General features: G+C 36.4%; 1 protein-coding gene across 4 annotated transcripts in view; it reads right to left on the minus strand.

Moving 5' to 3' along the window:
* Positions 1-25004, minus strand: part of NAA35 (N-alpha-acetyltransferase 35, NatC auxiliary subunit) — a 93617-nt gene that overhangs the window by 13174 nt on the left and 55439 nt on the right. For all 4 annotated transcript variants that reach the window (XM_058565507.1, XM_058565506.1, XM_058565505.1 and 1 more), the window contains exons 12-14: positions 19982-20160; positions 13129-13188; positions 9494-9600 (exon numbers count right to left, since the gene is read on the minus strand). In XM_058565507.1, the coding sequence (XP_058421490.1) occupies positions 9494-9600; positions 13129-13188; positions 19982-20160 (346 nt within the window). The remainder of the gene's footprint in view (positions 1-9493; positions 9601-13128; positions 13189-19981; positions 20161-25004) is intronic.

Consider the following 25004-nt stretch of genomic DNA (forward strand, 5'->3'; position numbering starts at 1 on the left):
GGCACTCCGCTGCAGCGGCCCAGGGTTCGCCCGTTCGGATCCTGGGCATGCACCGATGCGCTGCTTGTCAAGCCATGCTGTGGCAGCGTCCCATATAAAGTGGAGGAAGATGGGCACGGATGTTAGCCCAGGGCCAGTCTTCCTCAGCAAAAAAAAAAAAAGAGGAGGATTGGCAGATGTTAGCACAGTGCTAATCTCACAAAAAAAAAAAAGATAAATGCCATGAGGAATATGGAGAAGAGAGCAAGAAAACATAGCATGTGAGGAGCTCAAAAAAAAAAAAAAAAGATGAAAGTGAGGAAATTAATTAAAAATAATAATATAGGGAAAATGATCTGATTGGAAGACTTCAGGCTGTAATGACCGAGTTCCACATAGGACTAGCTGAAAATGACACATGAACATTCTGGTAAAACTCTCAAATTCCTAAAATAAAGAGAAACTCTACAATCCTTCAGGAGAAAGTGTCAAATCACTTACAAAGGAAAAAAAAGAATCAGATCAGCATCAGATTTCTTATCTGTAACACTGGAACTTTAAAAACAGTGGAATAGTATCTACAGGTTACCATGCAATGAACTTTGCTATACACACAGTCAATTCTCAGTATTCGTGATAGTTCTCTTCCATAAAGTTGCCATGGACACTGAAGAGAGAACACTGAAACTGCTGCTGAGGTAAAATACAGGGTTAGGTTCCTGCCAGCCTCTGGTCACACCATTTTCATCAACTGATCAATACATAACCTCATTTTATGGGTATTTCTGTTTACAGACACCATATATAATGTATACTGTTGATTCATTAGCATTCAACTCATGCCCAAGCAAAGCTTACCTAACACACATACTCTTTCTGTGCTAGGGAACACTTCTTATGCTAACACTAGACACTGCATCACTACACGCAGAGGCCATTTTAAACAAAATCACCAACAAAAACCACAAAAACGTGGCATCTAGAAAGAGTTGTTTAGCGTACAGGACTGAAAAACAAGAAGGCAGAGAGTTGCCTTGTTTGATCTCAGTGTTGGGCAACTCACATTTTTTGAGGCTTTGCACATGTCCATGAAGACGGCAAGAGAGGAGCAAGTGATTTAGGGTTACAAGTACATTTTAGTGAGTAGGCAAATTTGCAAATACAGAATCCACAAATAATGAGGATACACTGCTGTTAAATCTAAATGGATAATAATAAGAGTGACAATGTGTAATCTAAGTGTTAAAGGAAGACTGTTAAATAGAAAAGGCAAAATGTAAATTAAGAGGATGTAGACACTATTTCACATACACCAGACTGTCAAAAATTAAAAAGTCTGATAATGCCAAAGCCTAGACTATGGATAAAGTGGAATCCTTATACACTGTTAGCTGGCATACAAATTGGTTCAAATTTTGGAAAGCAATTTGGCAAAACTATTAAAGTTGAAGAGCACATGCCCTATGATCAGCAATGAATTCTATTCCTAAGTACATAGCCTATGTGCACAAGGAGATATAATTCAAAGATGTTCACTACAGAACTGATTTGAACAGCAATAAATTAGAAACAATTTAAATGTCCAATTGTAGAAAAATGGCAAAATAAACTACAGTGTATTCAAAGGGTGGATTTTAATGAATAAAATAAGTTTGCATGGATCAACTTGGTCAATTTCAAAATCCTAACGTTGAATGAAAACGTTGCAAAAGGATGTATACTGTGTGACAATATTTATGTGAAGTTTAAAAACATAAACTGATGGATTGTTTATAGACACACATATTTGGGTAAAGTATACAAGCATTCGTAAGAGTGATATACATAAACTACAATGTAGTGGTCACCTCTAGGACGATATTAAGAGAAAGGATGGGCGGGGGAGGAGGATGTGAAATTGCAGTCAGTAGTTCTTAAAATGTGGCCTAAATTCTCCTGGTGGTGGTGGGAGGGTGTTCTTGAGATGCTTTCAGGGAAGAACACAAGGCCAAAACTATTTTCATAATAATATTAAGATGTTATTTGCCTTTTGCACTCATTCTCTCACAAGTGTACAGTGGGCATTTCCAGAGGCTATGTGGCATGTAATATTACAACAGACTGAAAGCAGAAGCAGGTTAAAGTAATCCAGCTGTTGTCTATTAAGACAGACATGAAAGAGATTTGCAAAAATGTAAAACCATGCCACTTTGCTCACTAATTTTTCTTTAAAACATACAGTTATTTTCCATAAAAATGTTATGCTAACATGTAACGGGTTTACTGTTATTTTTTAAAGAACTAATAAATTTTTTTTTTCTTTTGGTAAGGAAGATTAGCCCTGAGCTAACATCCGATGCCAATCCTCCTCTTTTTGCTGAGGAAGACTGGCCCTGGGCTAACATCCATGCCCAACTTCCTCTACTTTATATGGGATGCCGCCACAGCATGGCTTCACAAGCGCTGCATTAATGCGTGCTGGGATCCAAACCTGCAAACCCTGGGCCGCCAAAGTGGAACACGGACTTAACCACTGTGCCACCGGGCCAGCCCCCTAAAAGTATTGTTTTAATTTCCAGAAATAGAAGGTAACAATACATATGACCCATATAACAAAAGCTCTTTCGGTTCTTAATATCTTTTAAGAACATAAAGGGGTGCTAAGACAAAAAACCTTGACAACTGCTGCTTTAGGTGTATCTCTAATAATTTAATTCATTATAATTAGTTGCTTCTTGATCCCTAAGCTCAGTCCTACTCTGGGACCTGTCAGTTGCTGCTGACTGCCAGGAAGCTCCAACCCCTGATTTTGCATGGCTCACTCCCTCAGTTCACTCACATGTGTCACCTCTTCCAAGAGTCCTTCCATAACTATCACACCTTATAAGAACCATTGATCCCTTTATCTTACTTTATCTTTCTATATAGTACGTATCATGACCTCACATTGCGTATTTGTCTACTGTTTAGTCTCTCCCACTAGAAGAAAAGCTCGTTGTCAGCAGGTGTGTCCTTCTTTTCTCTAGAACTCAGAAAGGTGCTTGGCAATAGCAGGTACTAATTTATTATATTTATTAAGTAAAGGAATTAACGAAATTTATTAATTCATATTAATATACATTCAGTATTTATAAAATTTTATCAATTCTCTTATCAGTAAGGGAATTCATAAAAATGAAATTAATTACTAAAATGTTGCTTAAAATGGATAATTTCATAAAAATGAAATTAATAAAAATGTTGCTTAAAATGGATAATGGTACAGGTGTCTGTCAGTTTATACATCTGAATATACTTAAACATATTTAATCAAAAAATTTTTAAATAATTTTAATTGTGTCTATCTGCAGACAACATGATATTATATAGAGAAAATCCTAAAGATTCCACCAAAAAACTGTGAGAACTAATAAACAAATTCAGTAACGACATGATATTATATAGAGAAAACCCTAAAGATTCCACCAAAAAATGGTGAGAAGTAATAAACAAATTCAGTAAAGTTGCAGGATACAAAATCAACAGACAAAAATCCGTTGTGTTTCTATATACTAACAATGAATTATCAGAAAGAGAAATTAAGAAAACAATCCTATTTACAACAGCATCAAAAAGAATAAAATACCTAAGAATAAATTTAACTGAGGTGAAGGATCTGTACACTGAAAACTATAAGACATGGATGAAACAAACTGAAGATGACAAAAATAAATGGAAAGATATTCCCCATGCTCATGGACTGGAAGAATTAATATGTTTAAAATGTCCATACTACCCAAAGCATCTACAGATTCAAGGCAACCCTTATCAAAATTCAAATAGCATTTTTCACAGAAATAGAAAAAACAATCCTAAAATTTATAGGGAACCACAAAAGACCTCGAATAGCCAAAGCAATCTTGAGAAAGAAGAACAAAGCTAGAGGTGTCACACTTCCTGATTTCAAACTATACTACAAAACTATAGTAATCAAAACAATATGGTATTGGCATAAAAACAGACACACATATCAATGGAACAGAATAGAGAGTCCAGATATAAACTCACGCATATATGGTCATTTAATTTTCACCAAGGAAGCCAAAAAAATACAATGGGGAAAGGACAGTCTCTTCAAGAACGGTGCTGGAAAAACTGGACAGCCACATGTAAAAGAATGAAACTGGACTCGTATCTTACACCACACAAAAATCAATTCAAAATGGATTAAAGACTTGAATGTAAGACCTGAAACTGCATAACTCCTAGAAGAAAACACAGGGGGTGAGCTCCATGACACTGGCGTCGGCAATGATTTTTTGGACTTAACAACAAAAGCGAAGGCAATAAAAGTGAAAATAAGTAAGACTACATTAAACTAAAAAGCTTCTGCTCAGCAAAAGAAACCATCAATAAAATGAAAAGACAACCTATGGAATGGGAGAAAATATTTGCAAACCACATATCTGATAAGGGGTTAACTAGAGAAGAGCCAAGAAAATGCTGAACAAGGATGGCGCAGGAGGACATGTCTTAACAGATATGAAAACTTAAGACAGGGCCGGCCCCGTGGCTTAGCAGTTAAGTGCACGAGCTCCACTGCTGGCGGCCTGGGTTCGGATCCCAGGTGCGCACCGACGCACTGCTTCTCCGGCCATGCTGAGGCAGCGTTCCACATACAGCAACTAGAAGGAAGTGCAGCTATGACATACAACTACCTACTGGGGCTTTGGGGGAAAAAATAAATAAAATTAAAAAAAAAAAAAAAAGCTTTAAACAAAACAAACAAAAAAAAAACTTAAGACAAAGCCATAACAATAGAAAAAAATACATATATTATCATTGGAACTGAAATCAATCCCAATACATAAGGAATTTTTAAGTAAAATGAAAATGGCCCTTTAATCCATTGGGAAATGAAGCTATAAGTGGTGATCACTCAACTAGCTATCTACCTGGAATGAAATCAAGCTGAATTTCTATCTTCATACCATTTACAGGAAAAGAAATCAGAAGGATTAAAATCTTAAACATACAGAATAAAACCATAAAAATCTTTGGAAGAAGATTTAGGTGACTAAAGGCACAACCTATGGGCTGGAGAAAATTATTTACCTCAAACAAGAAAACTAAAAGTTATACAGGAAAAAAAGAGCAAAAACTATTATATAGAAAGCAAAAATTTTAATGTGGCATAAGAAAGATTAAGGAAAAAATATCTGCAATGCCTATCACAGATAAAGGATTAATCTCTCACAATATACAAATTCTTTTTTTTTAAATGTTATCTTATTTTATTTATTTTTTTCTTTCTTTCTTTTTTGTGAGGAAGATCAGCCCTGAGCTAACATCCACGCTAATCCTCCTCTTTTTTTGCTGAGGAAGATCGGTTCTGAGCTAACATCTATTGCCAATCCTCCTCCTTTTTGTTTTTCCCCAAAGCCCCAGTGGGATAGTTGTATGTCATAGTTGCACATCCTTCTAGTTGCTGTATGTGGGACGTGGCCTCAGCATGGCCAGAGAAGCGGTGCGTCAGTGCGCACCCAGGATCCGAACCTGGGCCGCCAGTAGCGGAGCACACGCACTTAACCTCTAAGCCACGGGGCCAGCCCTACAAATTCTTACAAAGTTTTCAAAAAAAAGTAAATCACTTAATAAAAGTCAATGGGCAAAGGATATAAATAAGCAATTCATAAAAAATTCTAAATGTCCAATAAATATTGTATTAAGTGCTCAAATTAAAATAACAATGAGCTAACACTCCCCATTCAACACACTGGAAAAAATTAAAAAGAATGATAACACCTACTGCTGGTCAGGGTGCAGGGAAAGCGTACTCTTGTATATTGTGAGTAGAAATATAAATTGTTACAATCTTTTAGAATGCAATCTGGTAATATCTATTAAAATTAAAACTAGACATGCCCCTCCATCTAGTAACCCCACTCTGTAGAATACACTCATATTATGAAACACAGTCATGTGCCACATAATGACATTTCAGTCAATGACAGACCGCATATATGACAGTGGTCCCATAAGACTAGAACCATATAGCCTAGGCGTGTAGTAGGCTCTACCATCTAGGTTTGCTTAAGTACCATAGGGGAGGAAGAAATTTTCCTCTACCCTTCTATGTTCTTCTGGCTGGTCTAAGAATTAAATTGACATGAGACAGATTAACAGGGAAAAAACAAAGGTTTAATAACATGTATACATGGAAGAAACCTGAATGACTCACCAAAATGGCCAAAGCCCTCACCTTAAATACCATCCTCAGCTAAAGACAAAAGAAGTGCTGGGGGTAGAGAGAGTCAGGGACGTTAAAGGGAAGGAAGACAATTCACAGGTAGGTGAAAAGCAGCAAACTGTTTGGAAAATAAGTGTTTGGCCACACAGAAACAGAAGAACACAGAGGGGAGCCCAACAAACACGCTTTTCTATGTTCCTCTCTACCACCTAGTTCATGCTATGCTAAGGAGATTGCTATTTCCTGAGACGAGTTTTCTTTATCTGAATTCTTTTAGGTAGTTAAGGGGGAGGTAACAAGAAAAACTTTATGAGTCTTCGTTTCTTAAAAAATAATCAGCCAAAAATAACTCTCATGTTAAAGAGACACATTTTGGGGTGGTAAATTTTGTTCCTCTTCAGTACACTCTATGATGTTTGCACAACAACAAGATCGCCTAACAACCATTTCTCAGAATGTATCCCTGTCATTAAGTGACGCATGACTGTATTTGGCAGCCATTAAAAAGAACTAATTAGATCTACATCAGGTAATTTGAGACACAAAGTCATGATGCATCTCGGAGTGGAAAAAGGATAAAGAATTTTTTAAATAAAAACAAATTTTTTAATTTAAAAGCAATCCACAAAAAATAATTAAACGTTCATAAAACAGCCTGTTTAATGTGATCCCATTTATATAAAGTCATATATCTTATCTTTATACATAAAGATATCTATGGTGATTGTCATCAAAATGTAGTTATCTCAAAGGTAAGATTTCAGAGGATTTTTACTATCTTTCACATTGTTTCTGCATTGTTTAAATTTTCAAGTGTGACCACGTATTATTTATATAATCAGCTTCTGGGTTTTTTTTGTTTTTGTTTTTGTTTTTTGTGAGGAGGATCAGCACTGAGTTAACATCCATTGCCAATCCTCTTTTTGCTGAGGAAGATTGGCCCTGGGCTAACATCAGTGCCCATCTTCCTCTACTTTATATGGGATGCTGCCACAGCATGGCTTAACAAGCTGTGCATCGGTGTGTGCCGGGAAACCGAACCTGTGAACCCCAAGCCGCTGAAGCGGAGCGCGCGCACTTAACCGCTAAGCCACCAGGCCAGCCCCTGGGTTTTTTTTCTTTTTTAAAGCAACTTAGTTACGTTCTTTTCCCTTTCCTTCCCCTATTGAATCAGTTGTCACTTCCTATTAATTTTATCACTGAAATGTTTCCATTTTATATTCCCAGCATTTAATCCTTCCTCATCTCTCTCACCTGTACTACTGAATCAGCCTAGCTAAACACTTGCCTCCGTTATCACTACCAGTTGGCTTCCTATTAAAAAACACACACTCTACTATGCCAACTCCCTCCTCAAAACTTGAGCAGCTCCTCACTGACCATAAAATAAAGACCAAACTACCAAAGCATTCAAGACTCTGGAGTCTCATTCTCAAACTTTTTTTTTTGGTGAGGAAGATTGGCCCTGAGCTAACATCCATTGTCAATCTTCCTCTTTTTCTGCTTGAGGAAGACTGTCCCTGAGCTAACATCTGTGCCAGTCTTTCTCTATTTTGTATGTGGGATGCCACCACAGCATGGGTTGACGAGCAGTGTGTAGGTCCGTGCTTGGGATCCGAACCTGCAAACCCTGGACCGCCAAAGCAGAGCAAGCGAACTTAACCACTATGCCACCAGACCAGCCCCTATCTCTAACTATATTTTAACCATCCTGCTCTCATTTGTTTATTCATTCATTTAACAAAGATTTATTGTGTGCCAGACACCATTCTAGCACCTACAATACATCAGTGAAAAAAGAGCCAAGACTGCCTGCCCCGACCTTGTGGAGTTTCTATCCTAATGTGGGAGAGGGGGGAGAAATAGGAAATAAATACAGTGAAGATTATATAGTATACATAGACATAAACATAATGAAGAAGTAAATTATACTATATGTAAGAAGATAATTGTTACAGGAGAGAGAAATGGCATGCTGGCTGGTAGGGGGTCAGTGGAGGTGGGGGGAAGGTTTACACTTTTTAAATAGACTGATCATGGTAGCCCTCATTGAGGTGACGTTGAACAGACTTGAAGGTGGTGAGGGGGTCAGCCCTGGGGATTTTTGAGGAAAATGCCCTCCACCCCACCCCGGTGTAAAGGCCATAGGGTGAGAGAGAGCCTGTATGTTCCAGGAATAGCAAAGAGGCCACTGTGGCTGAACCAAGGTGAGAGGAGAGCAGTAAGAGATGAGGTCAGAGAGGCACCAGGATGGCAGTCTAGACCAGAGCATATGGGGCTTCGTAGGCTCAATTATAAGGACTTTGGCTTTTACCGTGAATGAAAAGGGAAATGCAACCAACACCGAGGATGCCTGGGAATTTACATCCTCCCGCGAGCAGTCCTTAACTGACAGATGCGTGGTTAAATTGTGAAGCTCCCTTGTCCCTGACTAGGACAACTCTGAGGTATAACCCACACTCACTCCAGAGCTCCCCGACAGGACCAAACCAGAGTAACTTTCCATGGAGCACACCTCCGCATGGCTTTCTCCTTTCCATGTCCCACCTGCCCACAACCCTGCTGGTTTTTCCTAGGAACACTTTCTAAATTACATTTACACGAATCTTTGTCTCAGGGTTTGCTTCTGGAGAACTCAATCTAAGAGAGGAAGCTACCAGAGAGGTTTATGTGAGATCTGGCATGATTTATTCAACAAATTGAATGCTGAACCACTAACTGTTCTGAAAATATATAATTTCATACGCCCATGTCTTCACACGCTAGTATCTTTCCTAAGAAATAACGACTCCTTTCTTCCATCTCCATTGGAAAAGCTGTACTTATTTTCCAAAATGCAGACTCAAACGATGTTACTTTCTGCATAAAATCCTTTCCAGTCTCTTATGGCAGCATGTTTTCAGGGCAGTGACTCTACCAGAACAAATTGAAGGATCAATTATCTGCATTTTCTATTTCTATTTAGACTCAGATCATTGAGAAGAGACTTTATCTTGTTTTTTATAATTATTTCCCAAAGTGTCTATCTAACACAGTGCTTTGGACATAGTAACGGTCAATACAACTTACTGAATTTCTGATAACTCCTTGTAACTTTTCATTCTCATACGGGACCTAATGTCAACCTCACAAAAACCTCAATTTAAATCTAAACAATATGTGGCAGAAGTCAACTAATTTGAGTTTTTTGTTTTTTACATGGAGACTTGATTCCAACAGTTTTTATGCCTTGGCTATAAAGAAGGAGCACAGAGAATCTGGGCATTTAAGAAACACACACACTATAAAATGTCTTACGATACTTACTTTGGGGAGAGCACCGGAGGACTGACAAAAGACCGAAGTGCATCTTTCACCATGTCTTGCATGAGATGGGTTCCAAAGACCTTTTTGTTATCCACCAGGAAAGTGGTCTTAAAACAAATGATATGTATTAGTAATGTTATCACGATCTTGATCTACTGTACATATAGTTGTCATTACTGTGACGTAAGCATACTTCTTACAAATACCACAGAATACAAAAGAGATTAAAAAACTAAAAGTTGGAAAATTTTTATAAATCACTGCCTCCACAACAGGTACTATTTATTAACCCCTATTTAAGGTGTATTCTGATGCAGGAGAATAAAATACATGTAGAAAAAAATCTCTCAAGTCAAGAGTAGTAATATGAAGTGACCAAATATGTCAAATGAGCTAATATATAATGAAAGGGCTTCAAAAATTATGAAATATTAAATGGCTATAACTACTAAGCTAGTCAATAATCTTTACTTCTAATGAACACTTTAGAATACATACAATCTTTCTGAAATTTGAAAAAATTATATTTAAAATAATACATTATTTAATAATAATTTACATTTAATTTTCTCCCCTTAACAACCTCAGTGTATTTTAATATTTACTACACTATACTTTACTTGATTCCTAACACATTTGGATTGTTTCCAGTTTTGGGTGAACATAAACCAAACAGCTATAAACATCTGCATACAAGTTTCCAAGAGGCCATCAGATTCTACTTCTCTTAGGTAAACATGCAGGAGTGGGATCTGTGTATTTATTTTTATAAGAATCTGCCAAATTGTTTTCTGAAGTGGCTGTAGCACTTCACGTTTCCTTCTATCAGTAATGCATCCTACCACCACTTGGTATTGTCAGTTTTTCTTTCTTTCTTAAAATATTCTGAAAGGTGGACAGTTACATTTCATTGTGGTTTTAATTTGCATTTCCCTAACACTAATGATGTTGAATATCATTCCATATTGAAGTGTTCAAATTTTTTGCCCATTTAAAAAACTGAGTTTTCTGTTTTGTTATATTTATAGAATTCTTTATATGTTCTAGATACAAGTCCTTTGTCAGACATGATTTGCAAATACTTTCTCCCACTCTGTTGTCTCCTTTCCTTTTCCTAACAGTGTCTTCCACAGAATTAATTTTAAATTTATCAATTTATCACTTTTTTTATGGATTGTACTTTTGATGTCATAACTAAGAATTCTCTGCCTTCTCCAAAGTCACAAAGATTTTCTCCTATCCTTCCTTCTAAAAGTTGTATAGTCTCACATTTTATATTTAGGTCTATAATGCATTCTGAGTCATATGCATTGCATATGCCTCTCCAACTGTTCTTGCACCATTTGTTGAAAAGACTACCTTTTCTCCATTGATTTGCCTTTGTGCTTTGTCAAAAATTAATTGAGCGTATTAAATATTGATCAGTTAATTGACCACATTAGTTAATTAATAAAGGACTATATAATACACTACTATATAATAAAGGGCTAATTAAAGAACAGAACTTTCTGGACTTTCCTCTTGGTTCCAATGATCCGTGTGTCCATCATTTTGCCTAATACTACACCTGTCTTGAAGTCAGGTAGTGTGAGTTCCCCAATTCTGTTTGTTGTTTTTCAAAATTGCTTTTGCTGTTCTAATTCCTTCGCGTTTCCATATAAATTTTAGAATCAGCTTGTTGACATCTATAAAAATTCCTACTACGATTTTGAGTGAGACTGCTTTGAATCTGTAGATCTATTTTGGGGAGAAGTGACATCTTAAAAGTACCAATTCTTCCAATCCACGAACAAGGTATATTTCTTCATTTATTAGGTCTTCTTTGATTTCTTTCATCAGCACTTCATAGTTTTTCAGCACACAGGTCCTATAAACAGGTGTTAGGTTTATAGATTTCACATTTTGATACTATCGTAAATAGTACTGTTTTTAAAATTTTGATTTCCCATTGTTCGTTGCCAAGTATGTAGAAATACAATTGCTTTTTGACCTCATATCCTATGATCTTGTTAAGCTCACCCATCAGGTCTAGGAACTTCTTTGTAGATCTCTTGGCACTCTACACAGAAAATCATGTTCTCTGTAAATAGACAATACTTCTTCCTTTCTCAACTGTATGCCTTTTCCTTCTTTTTCCTGCCTTTTTTCACTGGCTAAGATTTCTAGTACTATGTTGAATAAGAGTGGAGTAATGAGAGTGGACATCCTTGCTTTCTTCCCAATCTTAGGAAGAAAGGATTTAATCTTCATCTTTAAGTATGATGTTAGCTGTAGGTTTTTTGTACATGCCGTTTATCAGGTTAAGGAAGTTCTCTTCTATTCCTAGGTTTGCTGACAGTTTTCTTTTTTTTAATCATGAATGGTTGCTGAATTTTGTCAAATGCTTTTCCTGAATCTATTGAGACTTTAGATTGTATAATGAATTAAAATGACTGATTTTCAAATGTTGAACCAGCCTTGCATTCCTGGGATAAAACCCACTTGGTCATGATTTTTTTTTTCTTTTAAATATATTGCTGGGTTCAATCTGAAAATACTTTAAGATTTTTGTACCTATGTTCACAAGGAATATTGATCTATAGTTTCTACGCTTATAATGTCTGTGTTTGGCTTTGGTACTGAGGTAATGCTGGCCTCATGTGACAAGTGTTCTTGCCTATTCTATTTTCTGGAAGAGACTGCAGAATTGGCCTGGAGTGTTCTTTGTTGGAAAGTTTTTAACTAGGAATTCAATTTCGTTAATAGACAGGATTTTTCAAGTTATCTACTTCTTCTTTAGTGAGTTTTGGTAGAGTCCTTCATGGACTTGGTCTATTTCATCTAAGTTTTTGAGTTTATGGACACAGAGCTACTTATAATATTCCCATATAATCCTTTTAATGTGTGTAGGGTCTGTAGTGAAATTCGCTCTTTCATTCCTGATACTATTCATCTGTATCTTCTCTCTTTCTTTTTCTATCTGGTTAGAACTTCATTAACTTTATTGATATTTTCAAAGAACCAGCCTTTGGTTACACTGATTTTCTCTATTCTTTATCTGTTCCCTATTTTACTGATTTCTGCTTTTATCTTTATTTCCTTCCTTCTGCATGCTTTGAGTTTAATTTGCTCTTCTTTTTCTGCTTTTTTAAAGTAGAAGCTTAAATTACTAATTTCAGATGCTTTTTTTCATTTGAACATTTAATGTTCATATGAATGTTTAATGAACACAAATTTCCCTCTAAGCACTGCTTTAATTGTATCCCACAGATTCTGATATGTTATATTTTCATTTTCATTCTAATTTAAGACTTCCTCTTTGATCCATGGGTTCTTCAGTGTGTGTTTATGTCCAAATATTTGGAGAATTTTCCAGATATCTTTCTGTTACTGATTACATTTAATTCTGAAATAGTCAAGAGCATATTTTCTATGATTTCAATTGTTTTAAAACTATTAAGGCTTGTTTTATGTCCCAGGATATGACCTTGATGAATGTCTAACATTCTAAGTCAAACTTCTATCAAAAAATATAACACTAACTGTGGAATATCCTTTAATAGCATCTACCTTTTGTTCCATCAATCAATAAAACAATGTTAACACACATATAATTTGATATTTAAAGAAGTATTCTGATACTAAGTAGAACTTACTTGTAACAGAGATCTTGAAAGAACACAAGGTGACTGTTCACTGAATTCACAGAAAAAATCCTGATACACAGAGAAAAAGTAATGTCATTAATAGATTAAATAAAAGCTGAAGATGTTTGTATACAGAGTGTAATTTTTGCTAGACCTTCTGGAAATGATATACTACCAGAGTTAAAATATGAAAAATAGCTGAAGATCATTTCTACAGGAATTGTCTAACTGTATCAATGGGACAATGGATAATTTTAGAGCCTAATTTGTTTATAACGAACTGACCAATAATAGTATTGTGTAGATACCAATATTAAATTTGTACACCATGAAAATATATCAATAATAATTTATAACTAATGGCAGAGGTTTACTTCCCATTTCACAGAAATAAATATTAAGTAACCAGGCCAATTAAATTCATATTACTAACTGACTATTACTGACTCTACACAAACATCAAAAGATACACTTAGAAAACTACATATGGGTTTATACACAAATAGAAAAAAAAGATAAACACTGAACACTGAAATGTTAATATCTATAGATTATAGGACAGTTATTTATCATCATCATATTTTTCTGCATTTTCCAAATTTTATAGTTAACTAAAAATGTATGTATTTTAACATTTGGATTTGGGTTTGTAAATTATAGACAGACATCTGGGCTTGTGAACATCTATGCCGTTGCTGTAGGCTGGCAGTCAGAGAATAAAAGACATAGAACCCATAAGCTTGCTCTTATGGATGACTATCACTGTGGAAAATAATCCTAGACAATTACAGGCAGCACTTTTTCCCACTGAGCCCTCTACTGTAGCCTAAGGACTGATCCCCCCTGCCCCCCACCTTAGCACAGTATTCATCAATGACTTTGAGCTGGTATTCAAGATGAACCTTTCTGCCAACGAACTCCATTCAAGGAAGGCAATATTACTCCTAGGCTTGGAAAGTTACTGCTCTTTTTATTATGTAACATCCCTAAAATGAGAAGGGTGAAAGTGGGAGAGGGGAAGACAAAGGGAAGGAGAGTGGGAGTAAAATGAAGTGGTGGGAAAATCAAGGGGTGAGGGAGATAAAAAGGGGAGGAAAAACTTTTTCAAGGGCTATAAAAATATGCTCAATTAAGTATCATCTATTTATTTATTTATTTTTTTTACTTGAGGAAGATTCGCCCTGAGCTAACATCTGTGCCAACCTTCCTCTATTTTGTATGTGGGACGCTTCCACAGCATGGCTGACGAGTGGAGTAGGTGCAAACCTGGGCTGCCGAACCAGAGTGCGCAGAACTTGAACCACTCGGCCACGAGGCCAGCCCCAAGTCTCACGTATTTTTTAAAAAACGGTTTTCTTTACTCCTTGAGCTGTTACCCCTTCTGGTTATCATCTCATGACTCTTGACTCTTCTTCATCATTTTGAATAGCCATGTACCATGTTTTAAATTCTCTCCTCTCCTAAAGGAGACAAACCTTGTACTTTTCAGTTACATTTACTATCTTTATGATCACTCATTCTAGCTCCTTTATTGGCTCTTTTTTATCCCAAATTATAAGTATGGATAGCCTGTCTGCTTTTCTTTCTATACTTACTCCCCAGACTCGTGATTCTCAGTTTAAATGCGTGTTCTGCCAAAATCTAACAAGTTTCTCTAGTCAATTCATTATCTTCTTTCACAATTAACTTTTACACCTTGCACACCCTCCTCAAAGCGAATACTCTCCAGAGAGACGTCCTCCCATTCCACATTACAAAGAAAATAAAAGTCATCTATCTAACAGGAAATCCCTCAACTTTAGCCTCTAACCCCCTAACTGGACCCACATCTGTACCAGACCCTTTCCTTGTTTACTTTAATAATGGAAGTCCTTCACTTGTCCTAAAGACTCCATTCCTTCCGGCTTTCTCAGGAACATTACACACTGTCAATTATCCATCCTTTGCTCTCCTATATATTACACGTTCTCCCTGTCTACTAGATTTGAACATTTACATTTACATTTAAACAGTCAAGTTTTTCCCATCTTTAAGAAGAAAAAACTGTCACATGATCCCACATTTCCCTCTCAACTGTGCCCTCTGAGCCAAACTTTCTAAAGGAGTTGGCTGGCACTACTGTCTCTACTTACTCAACTCCCACTGTTTTCAACACACACTGGCCTAGCTCTTTGCTCTAATCACCACTGTTCCCTGTCACTAAATCCAATGGACATTTGTGTTGGACCTTATTCATCTCTTTCACTTGACCTCTCAGCAGCATCTGACATGACTTCCTTCTTGAAAAACCTTTTAAATTGACTTTCATGAGTTTCTTCCTCTTTGGCAACTTCTCAGTCTGTTCTGTAGATTCAAAGTTTAATTCTAGACTACCTTCTTTTCTTAATCTATATACTTTTTTCCTTATAATTTTATCCACATCACACTTCAATTACCAACTGTGCTGTAATAATCCCAAAATTCTAACTCTAGCACAGACCTCTAAACTCTACCAAAACCTATTCGATATCTCTACTTAAATATTTCAAACATACCCGAACAACTCTACCCTACTTCATTAAGACCCTCATTTGCCTCCAAAGGTCCCCTTTGAGAATTTCCCCATTTCAATGAACAGCACCAAATTTGCATCTAGATTTGCAGGTCAGAAACCTGGAGACCTTCCTGAGAGCTATCTCATACCCCACATTTAATTTATTACCAATATCCAATCAATTTTAGCTCACACATAGCTCTAATTCTAACTACCTTACCTCACCATCTCCCTGACATCCTTTAAGTCCAAGTTACCATCCTTTCTCCCTTGGACTACAGTAACGATTTCTTAATTTGTCTCCCTGTGGTTACTCTGTTCCCTTTCAATCTTTTCTCTACAATGCAGCCACATCTTTGCAAATTCTTAATCCATTTATGTCACCGCTCCACTCATACTAATCTTGCATAAAACTCTAATGGTTTTCCTTTGCTCTATGATAAAGGCCAAAATCCTTAACATGACTTAAATGAACTTGTTGAACTGCCTATCTCTCTAGCCTTACCAAATCCCCCATCCCCATCATGGCATGCTCCACTCTGTTACTTTTCTTTTAGTATCTCAAATGTATTATGTTCTTTCCCATCACGTGGAGTAGCACAGCTTCCTTCATCTGGAACTGCCCTCTACTGTCCCAATGAATGTCTACCTAACCTTCAGATCTAGGCTTTACCTTCATTTCCTTAAGAAAGTCTTCTTTGATCATCAAAGTTAATTCCTTCAATATATATGTTCCAGTTCCTTTCCTTCCTTCACTTACTTTGGTTTGTAATTCTACAATCATTTCTACGAGTATTTGAAAATTTTCTGTCTCACACTACATTGTAAGCCCCATGACAATATGGATAATACGCTTTTGCTCATCGTATACTGGTCTAGCACAAAGAAAGTACTCAATGATGTTGGCTGAATGGATGAACATACGTATCCCTCACCCTCACAGTTCATTTGTACTCCTTGTCTTATTGCTAATACACATCCCTAACAGGATATATTCTACAAAGTCCATTATTTACCTCATCTAAACTAGGTATCTTCCTAATTACTCCATAGCTGTCAAAAGTATCATCTTATGGGTTCCTAATCTACGAGTTTCCCTTAACTAACTTCTCTATCTTCCTCCCTTACCACTATGGTTTCTTCTCTATATGCAAAATATCAAAAACTTTGAAAATGCAGAAAAACGCAAAGAATAAACTATCATCCAGCATTCCATTTTATTTGTTATCCCAATCTTTTTTAAAACTGAATTTGGCTCTGTCTCTGACAATCTTTTCTGTGTGCAACAATGTATAAATGGATATTTTTATTTTTTTTCCCCAAAGCCCCAGTAGATAGTTGTATGTCATAGTTGCACATCCTTCTAGTTGCTGTATGTGGGACGCGGCCTCAGCATGGCCGGAGAAGCAGTGCATCAGTGCACGCCCAGGATCCAAAGCCGGGCCGCCAGCAGCGGAGCGCGCGCACTTAACCGCTAAGTCATGGGGCCAGCCCTAAATGGATATTTTTAAACATAACGACATTCATGAACATTTCCCCATGTCAATATTTTTCTATAACATGCTCATTAATGGCTGTATGACAGATATTCTAATCATATCATAGAATGGATGTCACCACTGGGTATTTAAATAGTTTCTAGTTTTTTTTTGTGTGTGAGGAAGACCAGCCCTGAGCTAACAACTGATGCCAATCCTCCTCTTTTTGCTGAGGAAAACTGGCCCTGGGCTAACACCCGTGCCCATCTTCCTCTACTTTATATGGGACGCCGCCACAGCACGGCTTGACAAGCACTGTATCGGTGCATGCCCAGGATCCAAACCTGCGAACCCCAGGCCGCCGAAGCGGAGCACTTGCACTTAAGTGCTACGCCACCAGGCTGGCCCCAACAGTTTCTAGTTTTTTAGGATGACAAAGGAGGATGCAACAAACACCTTTTAGTGCCTCTTTGCACATCTGAGATTATTTTTTCTTACACTAAATCTCTAGAAGGGAAGTTGCCAGGTCAAAGCATACACAATTTTAAGACTTTTGAGAGAGACAGCCATTGGAGTACAGGAAAATGACTATTTCCCTTTATCAACATTAAATATCACTCTACTTTTCAATCTAGTTATTATAAATTGCATTTCTTTAATTACTAGTAAGGTTAAGTCTTTTTCATGTTTACTTCTTTTAAATGCGTGCTCGTGTCCTCTCCCAATTTTTCATTGGGATGCTTATGTTTATCTGATTGATATGTAAGCACTCTCTATAACCTGACACTTTGTCCTACCAGTAAGAGGTTTCTTAAGCAGATTCACCAGACTATTTGGTCTCTTATCCTCCCTAATTTTAATCTTTTCCTCTATTCTTGGACTCTGTCACACTACTCAACTATTACCACCTATTCCTCCATCCCAAGTCTTCCAGGGATCCAGACTCTTCTCCTACTTTGCCCTCTTCATGTCCAGTGCCAGCAGTCCAGGGCTGTGGCTGCCCCAGCACCCCTCTATTATGGTGTGTCATTATGCATTTACTCTCCTGACAAGGCAATCCATAATCTTCTGCCAGAATATCAAATTCCAACTGTTGCATTATACTTTCTTATTCTAATTTACAATGATCTTCTCCTTTTCTAAAATCCTATCAGTCTGGTGAACACAAAACATATCAATGTAATAATTAAAGATCAGAAAAGTAGATGTAGCAGAAGAGTAAGAAAATCTCTATTCAAAATCCAGACATGCCAATAACCAATCATCTAATTTAGTTACGAGCCCTCTAAAACTTAGTTTGTTTAGCTGTACAATAAATTGCAAAATGAATTGGTTTTTGTCTATCATCTTTTCTACCTTTATAATTCTGTGACTCTTATGACAGAATAAGGCATACTGCTAAAAGAAAGCAAACACAAAAGGAGGTAATAAAGGCATAATTAGTGAAAGTTTCACTAAGGAATGAAGACTTAAGTTAGGCTTTAATGACAAAGAATTAGCGGAAAGGAAAACAAAGTTAGTACAAGAAAGAGCATTAAAAAAAGCGCAAATCTTTATTGACCATCAACTATATCCCAGAGGCTACTGTTAAATTCTAGGACTATAAACTAGATAATTTGTTACCTCAAGGAACGTAGGTAAAGAAGCAACCTGGAACTAGCAAGGAAGACTTCAGAGGAAATGACTTGGGGCTAGGAATTATGTACCTCAGCATACAGGGGGAACAACAGTCAAATGTATATCTATGCATAGTCATGCAAAATAAATTAGTGTACGTATGTCTAAATAACAACAGTATTATTTTGCATATTTTCTATCTTCCTACTAATCTTATATGTCACTATAACCTCATCAATTAAGAAACATCCATCTCTGAATGTTTTAATATTCCCAACATAAACCTTGTTTTTCTATATTTTAACCCATAAAAAAGATTAATCCAAAATATGTTAGCTTAAAAATGTACATACTCTTTTACCCAGCAACTTCATTGTTTAGGACTTTATCTTAAGGGGGAAGGAAGTACTGGATATTAAGATTTACCTACAAAGATGTTCATCTTAGTATTGTTTGTAACAGTAAAACACTGAAAATGACCTAAACGTAATTCAATATTAATAGACTGGAAAAAACTGTGGTATATGCGTACAATAAAATACCACGTAGCCATTAAAATAATGTAGAAATATGTGTACAGTCATGCGTCACATAACGATGCTTTAGTCAATGATGGACCACGTATACGAGAGTGGTCCTGTAAGATCAGTACCATATAGCCTAGGTGTGTAGCAGGCTATACCATCTAGGTTTGTGTAAGTACACTCTATGATGTTCGCACAAAGACTAAATCTCCTAACAACACATTTCTCAGAATGAATCCTCATCATTAAGCAACGTATGACTGCATTTGTTGACATGAAAAAAAAGATGTTAATGATGTAGAAATTAATGATTAAAAAAAGCAGATTACCAAACACCATGATCCAATTTTTCTAAGAAGAAATATTAATACATATGCACATATATATGTATGCATATGTACACACACATACACATTCATATAAAAGGTTCTGAAGACAGAATCCAGGGTTCAAACTCTTCATTTGTAAAACTTGGGTGAATTATCTAACCTCTCTAAACTGTAGTTTCTTAATCTCTAAGATGGATAGTATAAAATTCTTCCGAGGATTAAACATAAAAAAGAAATATATATACACCACTTAATCCTCCAGCTATCACAGAAAATAAGTAAGCAGTATTATTTATGCTTGGGACAGTCAGTCTCTAAAAAGTGATAACTTATTCTGTTGTTAAATCAAAGTTATATTCCAGACTAGAGATTTGTACTTACCAGAATACAATGTAAATTTGTTAAATTGACCACCTCACAGACAGTTTTTATTCTATCTATTAATCTTGCAAAATAGTTGACCATTTCTTCCCTTTTAATTATTTTTGCATATCGAGGGAAGGTGGGTGGAAGCAGTCTCTGGTTAACAAGGGGCTCAAAACCCATCATAATCGGATGATCTAAAAAAAAAAAAAAAAGATTTTCAATATTTCTCTGAATTTTAAACCTCTAATACTACTAAACATAAAGATAAAAAGGCCAGTTTCAAAAGCATCTCCAAACACAATTCTAATCACAATGTTCTCTAAATGTATTTTATAATTCACAATTAATGTAGCTATACATACGCATTTTTTAAAAAGAGATAAGCAGATTTAATAACCTAAAATTGTACTTCCTACCCACATGGTGGTAGTAGAGGTGATGAAGAGAGATTTCTACCTCAGAATTAACTCCAAGCCAAGAATGTGATAAACAGGGTTAATATATTTCCTAGGGGGAAAAAAGGCATTAACTACTGCATTAACTATGAGATTGTAAAGAAAGGTAAAAAGGGAACATAAATGTAGGTTTGTCTTCCCTTCAATTATTGAACCATAGAATCAATTCAAACTTAGCCACATAATAATGCAAAAACATCAAGAGGAGAACTGTGCCCACCCAACTCCCAGGAGTCCAGACTGCATTTGGAACTGAGACATAATAACAGAAATTCACAATGAAAATAACATTACAAGAAACCCAAAGGTGAGTCCTTCTTTCCCCTTCTCTGTCCCCTGGTGCTCTCACTTTTCACACTAGTGCAAAGTTCCAAACTAAGTCTTTCTCAACTTGAAATCTAAAATGAGGAAGTATATCGCTGAAGCAAGAAGTGACTAAGAATTTTGGATTCCAAGTTCTCTTGCTGGAGTCAAACAGGCTGCAAATCAAGAATAAATAAAAATAGTTTCAAATGTCACTGAAAGTTAAAATTAAAGCTGAGCAGACATCATTAAGAATTACAAGCAAGACTGATACTTAACCAAATTACAGCAATGCTCCTGAGACATACTCCATAATTGTTCCTAAGCATCATGCAAATAAAGATGTTGTGTTCCCCAGGGTTCTTGGCCGTCTTGTCTTCTCCATACTGAAGTTCTCCCTCTTCAAAGTTAACTTATTTTTATATAAATTCCAATTTAGCTGATGATGTCCAGACTAAAATCCTTAGCCCACAATCTTTCTTCTGAGTTTCAAACCTATGATTTCTAACTACATAACAGACATTTCTACCTTGGTGTCCCACACCATCTCAAAAAGTGCATGTCCCCAAACTACCTCTGTCTTTCCCCAAACACTGCTTCTCCTATGTTCCCTTTCTCAGTAAAATGACAAACTGTCCTTACTATTGCTTAAGCCAGAAACTTCCGTGTCTCTTCTCACCTCTTCATCTGCTTCATTTAATTAGTCTATAAGTCCTAAGTATTACACTTTCTAATTTCTACCCAATCTGTCCCTCCTCTTCACTCTTGCTGCCACTGTAAAGCTTTACCTAGCTTCCCTGCACTGACTGCTCCCTCATTAAATTAGTCCTATATACTGCCACCTCAATTGTTTTACCTATATTTCAACCTGATCTCACTCCCCTAACCTCAAAATTTTGTTGACTATTACATACAGTACAAATTCTCTGGCAGGGCACCGGAAGGTGCTTTACAATTTCCTGCCACTCCTATAGAAAAAAATTTTGTACGCCAATGGAAAACTATGCATTGTCAGATTGATTCTATAGGAGTTATTTTACAAATTGATAAATTGTAGGTAACTAATATATATGCAAATTATGTCCAGTCTGGCAGAGATTCAACTGACGCCCCCCCAAACTCTATAGAAAAAGTTTTGCCTCTGCTTATAATTTATTTCAACATTCCATTACTCCATATAAATCTGTACATTTTAAAACTTTTCATGTCTGGCCATTTCACTGAACGAATTTAACAAAATCCTTAACACATATTATATCTGCATGAGAGTCATGGTTTTGCCTTTTTCTAACAATCATCTTTTAATGCTTTCTATTCCCTAAACACCATGAGCTATACAGTGACTTACAAATATCATGTTCTTTTATGCCTCTTTACTTATACACAAACTATTCTCTACCTGTAAAGCCCATCCCCCTTCCTGCCCTTGTTCTTAGCCTAGGAGACTTGATATAGCTTGAATTCCCTCTCATCCTCAGTCTTCCCCTAGTACTTTGTACATACCCTGCTACACTGTGTGAGATGGCAGCATTTGTCCCTCCCTCTGACTTCTTTTGAAAGCAGGAACTGGCTTGTGTCCCAAACACTTAAATGCCAGGCTCATAACAGGCACTGGAAACATGTTTACTGAATGACAAGATATGTACGCTCAAAATAAAATGAAAGACTGCTACCACTATAATAAAATAGTTTTAATTTCTGATTTATCACACTTCACTTAGAACTAAAGTAAAGTAGTAGCAACAATGCTGTAAGAAACTTCTTTACCATACCAACATGAATACACTTTAATGATAAATGCACAGAATCCAGATACTTAAATAGTACATTACCCTTATTTTCCCTCAAAGCATTCTAAAATGCATCTAAAATTATTACCCAGGAATAGTCTTTTATTCTTAATTCACATACTTTTAGGCTTTAAACCACAAGTCAAAGATAACAGCCATTCATGAAAATCTTTATTACCAGGGAAGGAAGTAAATGTTAATGAGAAATCGGTAATAAATACAATATATTCTGTATTACGTTCATTTTTATACAAACTAAAAGTACAACATAAAACAGTATCACCTTCTGAAAGTAATTCAGCTGTCCCGCACACTATAAGGTGTTCAGCAGCATCCCTGACCTTTACCCACTAGACGCCAGTAGCAACCCCCTAACTGCGAAGAACACAAATGGATCCAACACTGCCAAATGTCCTGGGAGGACCCAATTGGGAAACACTGGTCTAGACAATACAATAAGCAACTATAATTCACTGTAGATAAGCTCAGAAAGTAATAGGAGCATCTAATCAATGGAAAAATCAGACGAAAGACTCCCAAGAAGAAGTGAAGTCTAAGGAAAGACCTAAATGATGAGAAGTTAGTCAAAGCACAAAACATTAGGCAGAACAAAGTATTCCAAGCACATCAAAGGCCCAGAGGACAGAGAATATGGCTCCTTTTCTTTTTTCCTTAGGGAGTTGTAATTTTCCAAGTCATAACTTCTCCAAACTCAGGAAGTAAAAATAGATGCATATAAATAGAGTGGGATAAATAGAGTGGGGACCAAGTCCCTACGCATAAAGTTAGAAGTTGTCTGTATGCTTCTCTCCACTCTCCTCAAACATTTAAATTTTCCCCTTACATTTTTCTGAACATAGTCCTTGTTAATTGGTAAAGTGGTTCCTAGTAGCTATTTTTAAGTGGCAGCTGTTGTTGAATCTCATGCAAAAGGACTCTGCCACCACCCTATACAAAACATAATAACTTGCCTGAGTAGAAATGAGCTAAGAACTGAGCTATAATAAGAGATCAAAGCAGTTATTCAGGATGCAGAAGAGAGTTGAGCAGGAGAGGGGCTAAAAGCCTGGCAGGGGTTTGTGTTTGGTTTCACGGCAACATCCACTATGAAATGTTAAAAGAAGCTTTACCACACCCAAACCCCTCCCAGAATAAACTGCTCTAACATTTGCCCACTATACTTCATGTATCTATCTCTACCACACAATTTATCTCAGACTGTCTTATATTAAAATAATCTAAATAGTTCTTACTAAACGACCTCAGAAAAGAACATAATTCACCTTTCTACCCAGCGTGTACTCTGGTCAATAAATTTTTCCTGAATTGAACTGGATACATATCAGACAAGATAACTTCTAAACTCTCTTCTAATTTTACAAGTCTGTAGATGTAGAAAAATTTTCTTGGTTTTCCAGTTAAAATACTTCATATATAAAATGCTTCTTAGTATAAGAAGGCCAAATAAGATCATTTTCCCTTGACACTAACACTTTTAAAAATAAAATATAGTTACTATTTTCAAAATATGATGGCGCATTGATTTAGAGTGCGTTAGTTACTAAAATTCTTGTTAGATAACTGGTCTACATTATTAATAGCAGAAAAGCATTATAAACAGCACAAGGTCTTTGGATAAAAGATTTATAGTAACAATGTGCTTTGATTTAATTTAGCAAAGTAAGTTATTCTAAAATTGATTAGATGCCAAAATTAGAGATTGGAAATGTTTTAGTCGAGAGAGAGAGTGAGTTTATTATTTTTAGACAACACATCTCTCCCAAGTTACATAGACAATTTCCAGTTAGATTTATTGAAATAATGAGTTTTGGATGCCCTCAAGTTGGAAGGAATTCTGGAAAACAATGCTGAAGCTGCCAGGGTTTTGTTATGTTATTCTGCACTTCTTGGCTACTTGATTTCCTTTTTTTCCTTTCCTTCCATTTTCCTAAAATGTTGTAACACTACGCTATGTGACATAGCCAGACACAAAAGGACAAATATTGTATGATCCTACTTATATGAGGAACCTAGTATAGTCAAATTCATAGAAACATAAAGTAAAACAGTGGTTACCAGGCGCTAGAGGGAGGGGGAGTTTTTTTTTAAAGATTTTATTTATTTATTTATTTTTCCCCCAAAGCCCCAGTAGATAGTTGTTATGTCATAGCTGCACATCCTTCTAGGTGCTGTTATGTGGGACACGGCCTCAGCATGGCCGGAGAAGCAGTGCGCCTGTGCGCGCCCGGGACCCCAACCCGGGCCGCCATCAGCAGAGCGCGCACACTTAACCGCTAAGCCACGGGGCCAGCCCGGGAGTTATTGTTTAATGAATACAGGGTTTTAGTTTGGGAAGATGAAAAGTTGTGTAGATGGATGGTGGTGATAGTTGCACGACAATGTGAATGTACTTGATGCCACTGAATTGTACACTTAAAAATGGTTAAAATGGCAAATTTTGTTATGTATATTTCACCGCAAAAAAAGTTA

The sequence above is a fragment of the Diceros bicornis genome, chromosome 22 (genome assembly GCF_020826845.1).
Source record: "Diceros bicornis minor isolate mBicDic1 chromosome 22, mDicBic1.mat.cur, whole genome shotgun sequence".
NCBI classification, from domain to species: domain Eukaryota; kingdom Metazoa; phylum Chordata; class Mammalia; order Perissodactyla; family Rhinocerotidae; genus Diceros; species Diceros bicornis.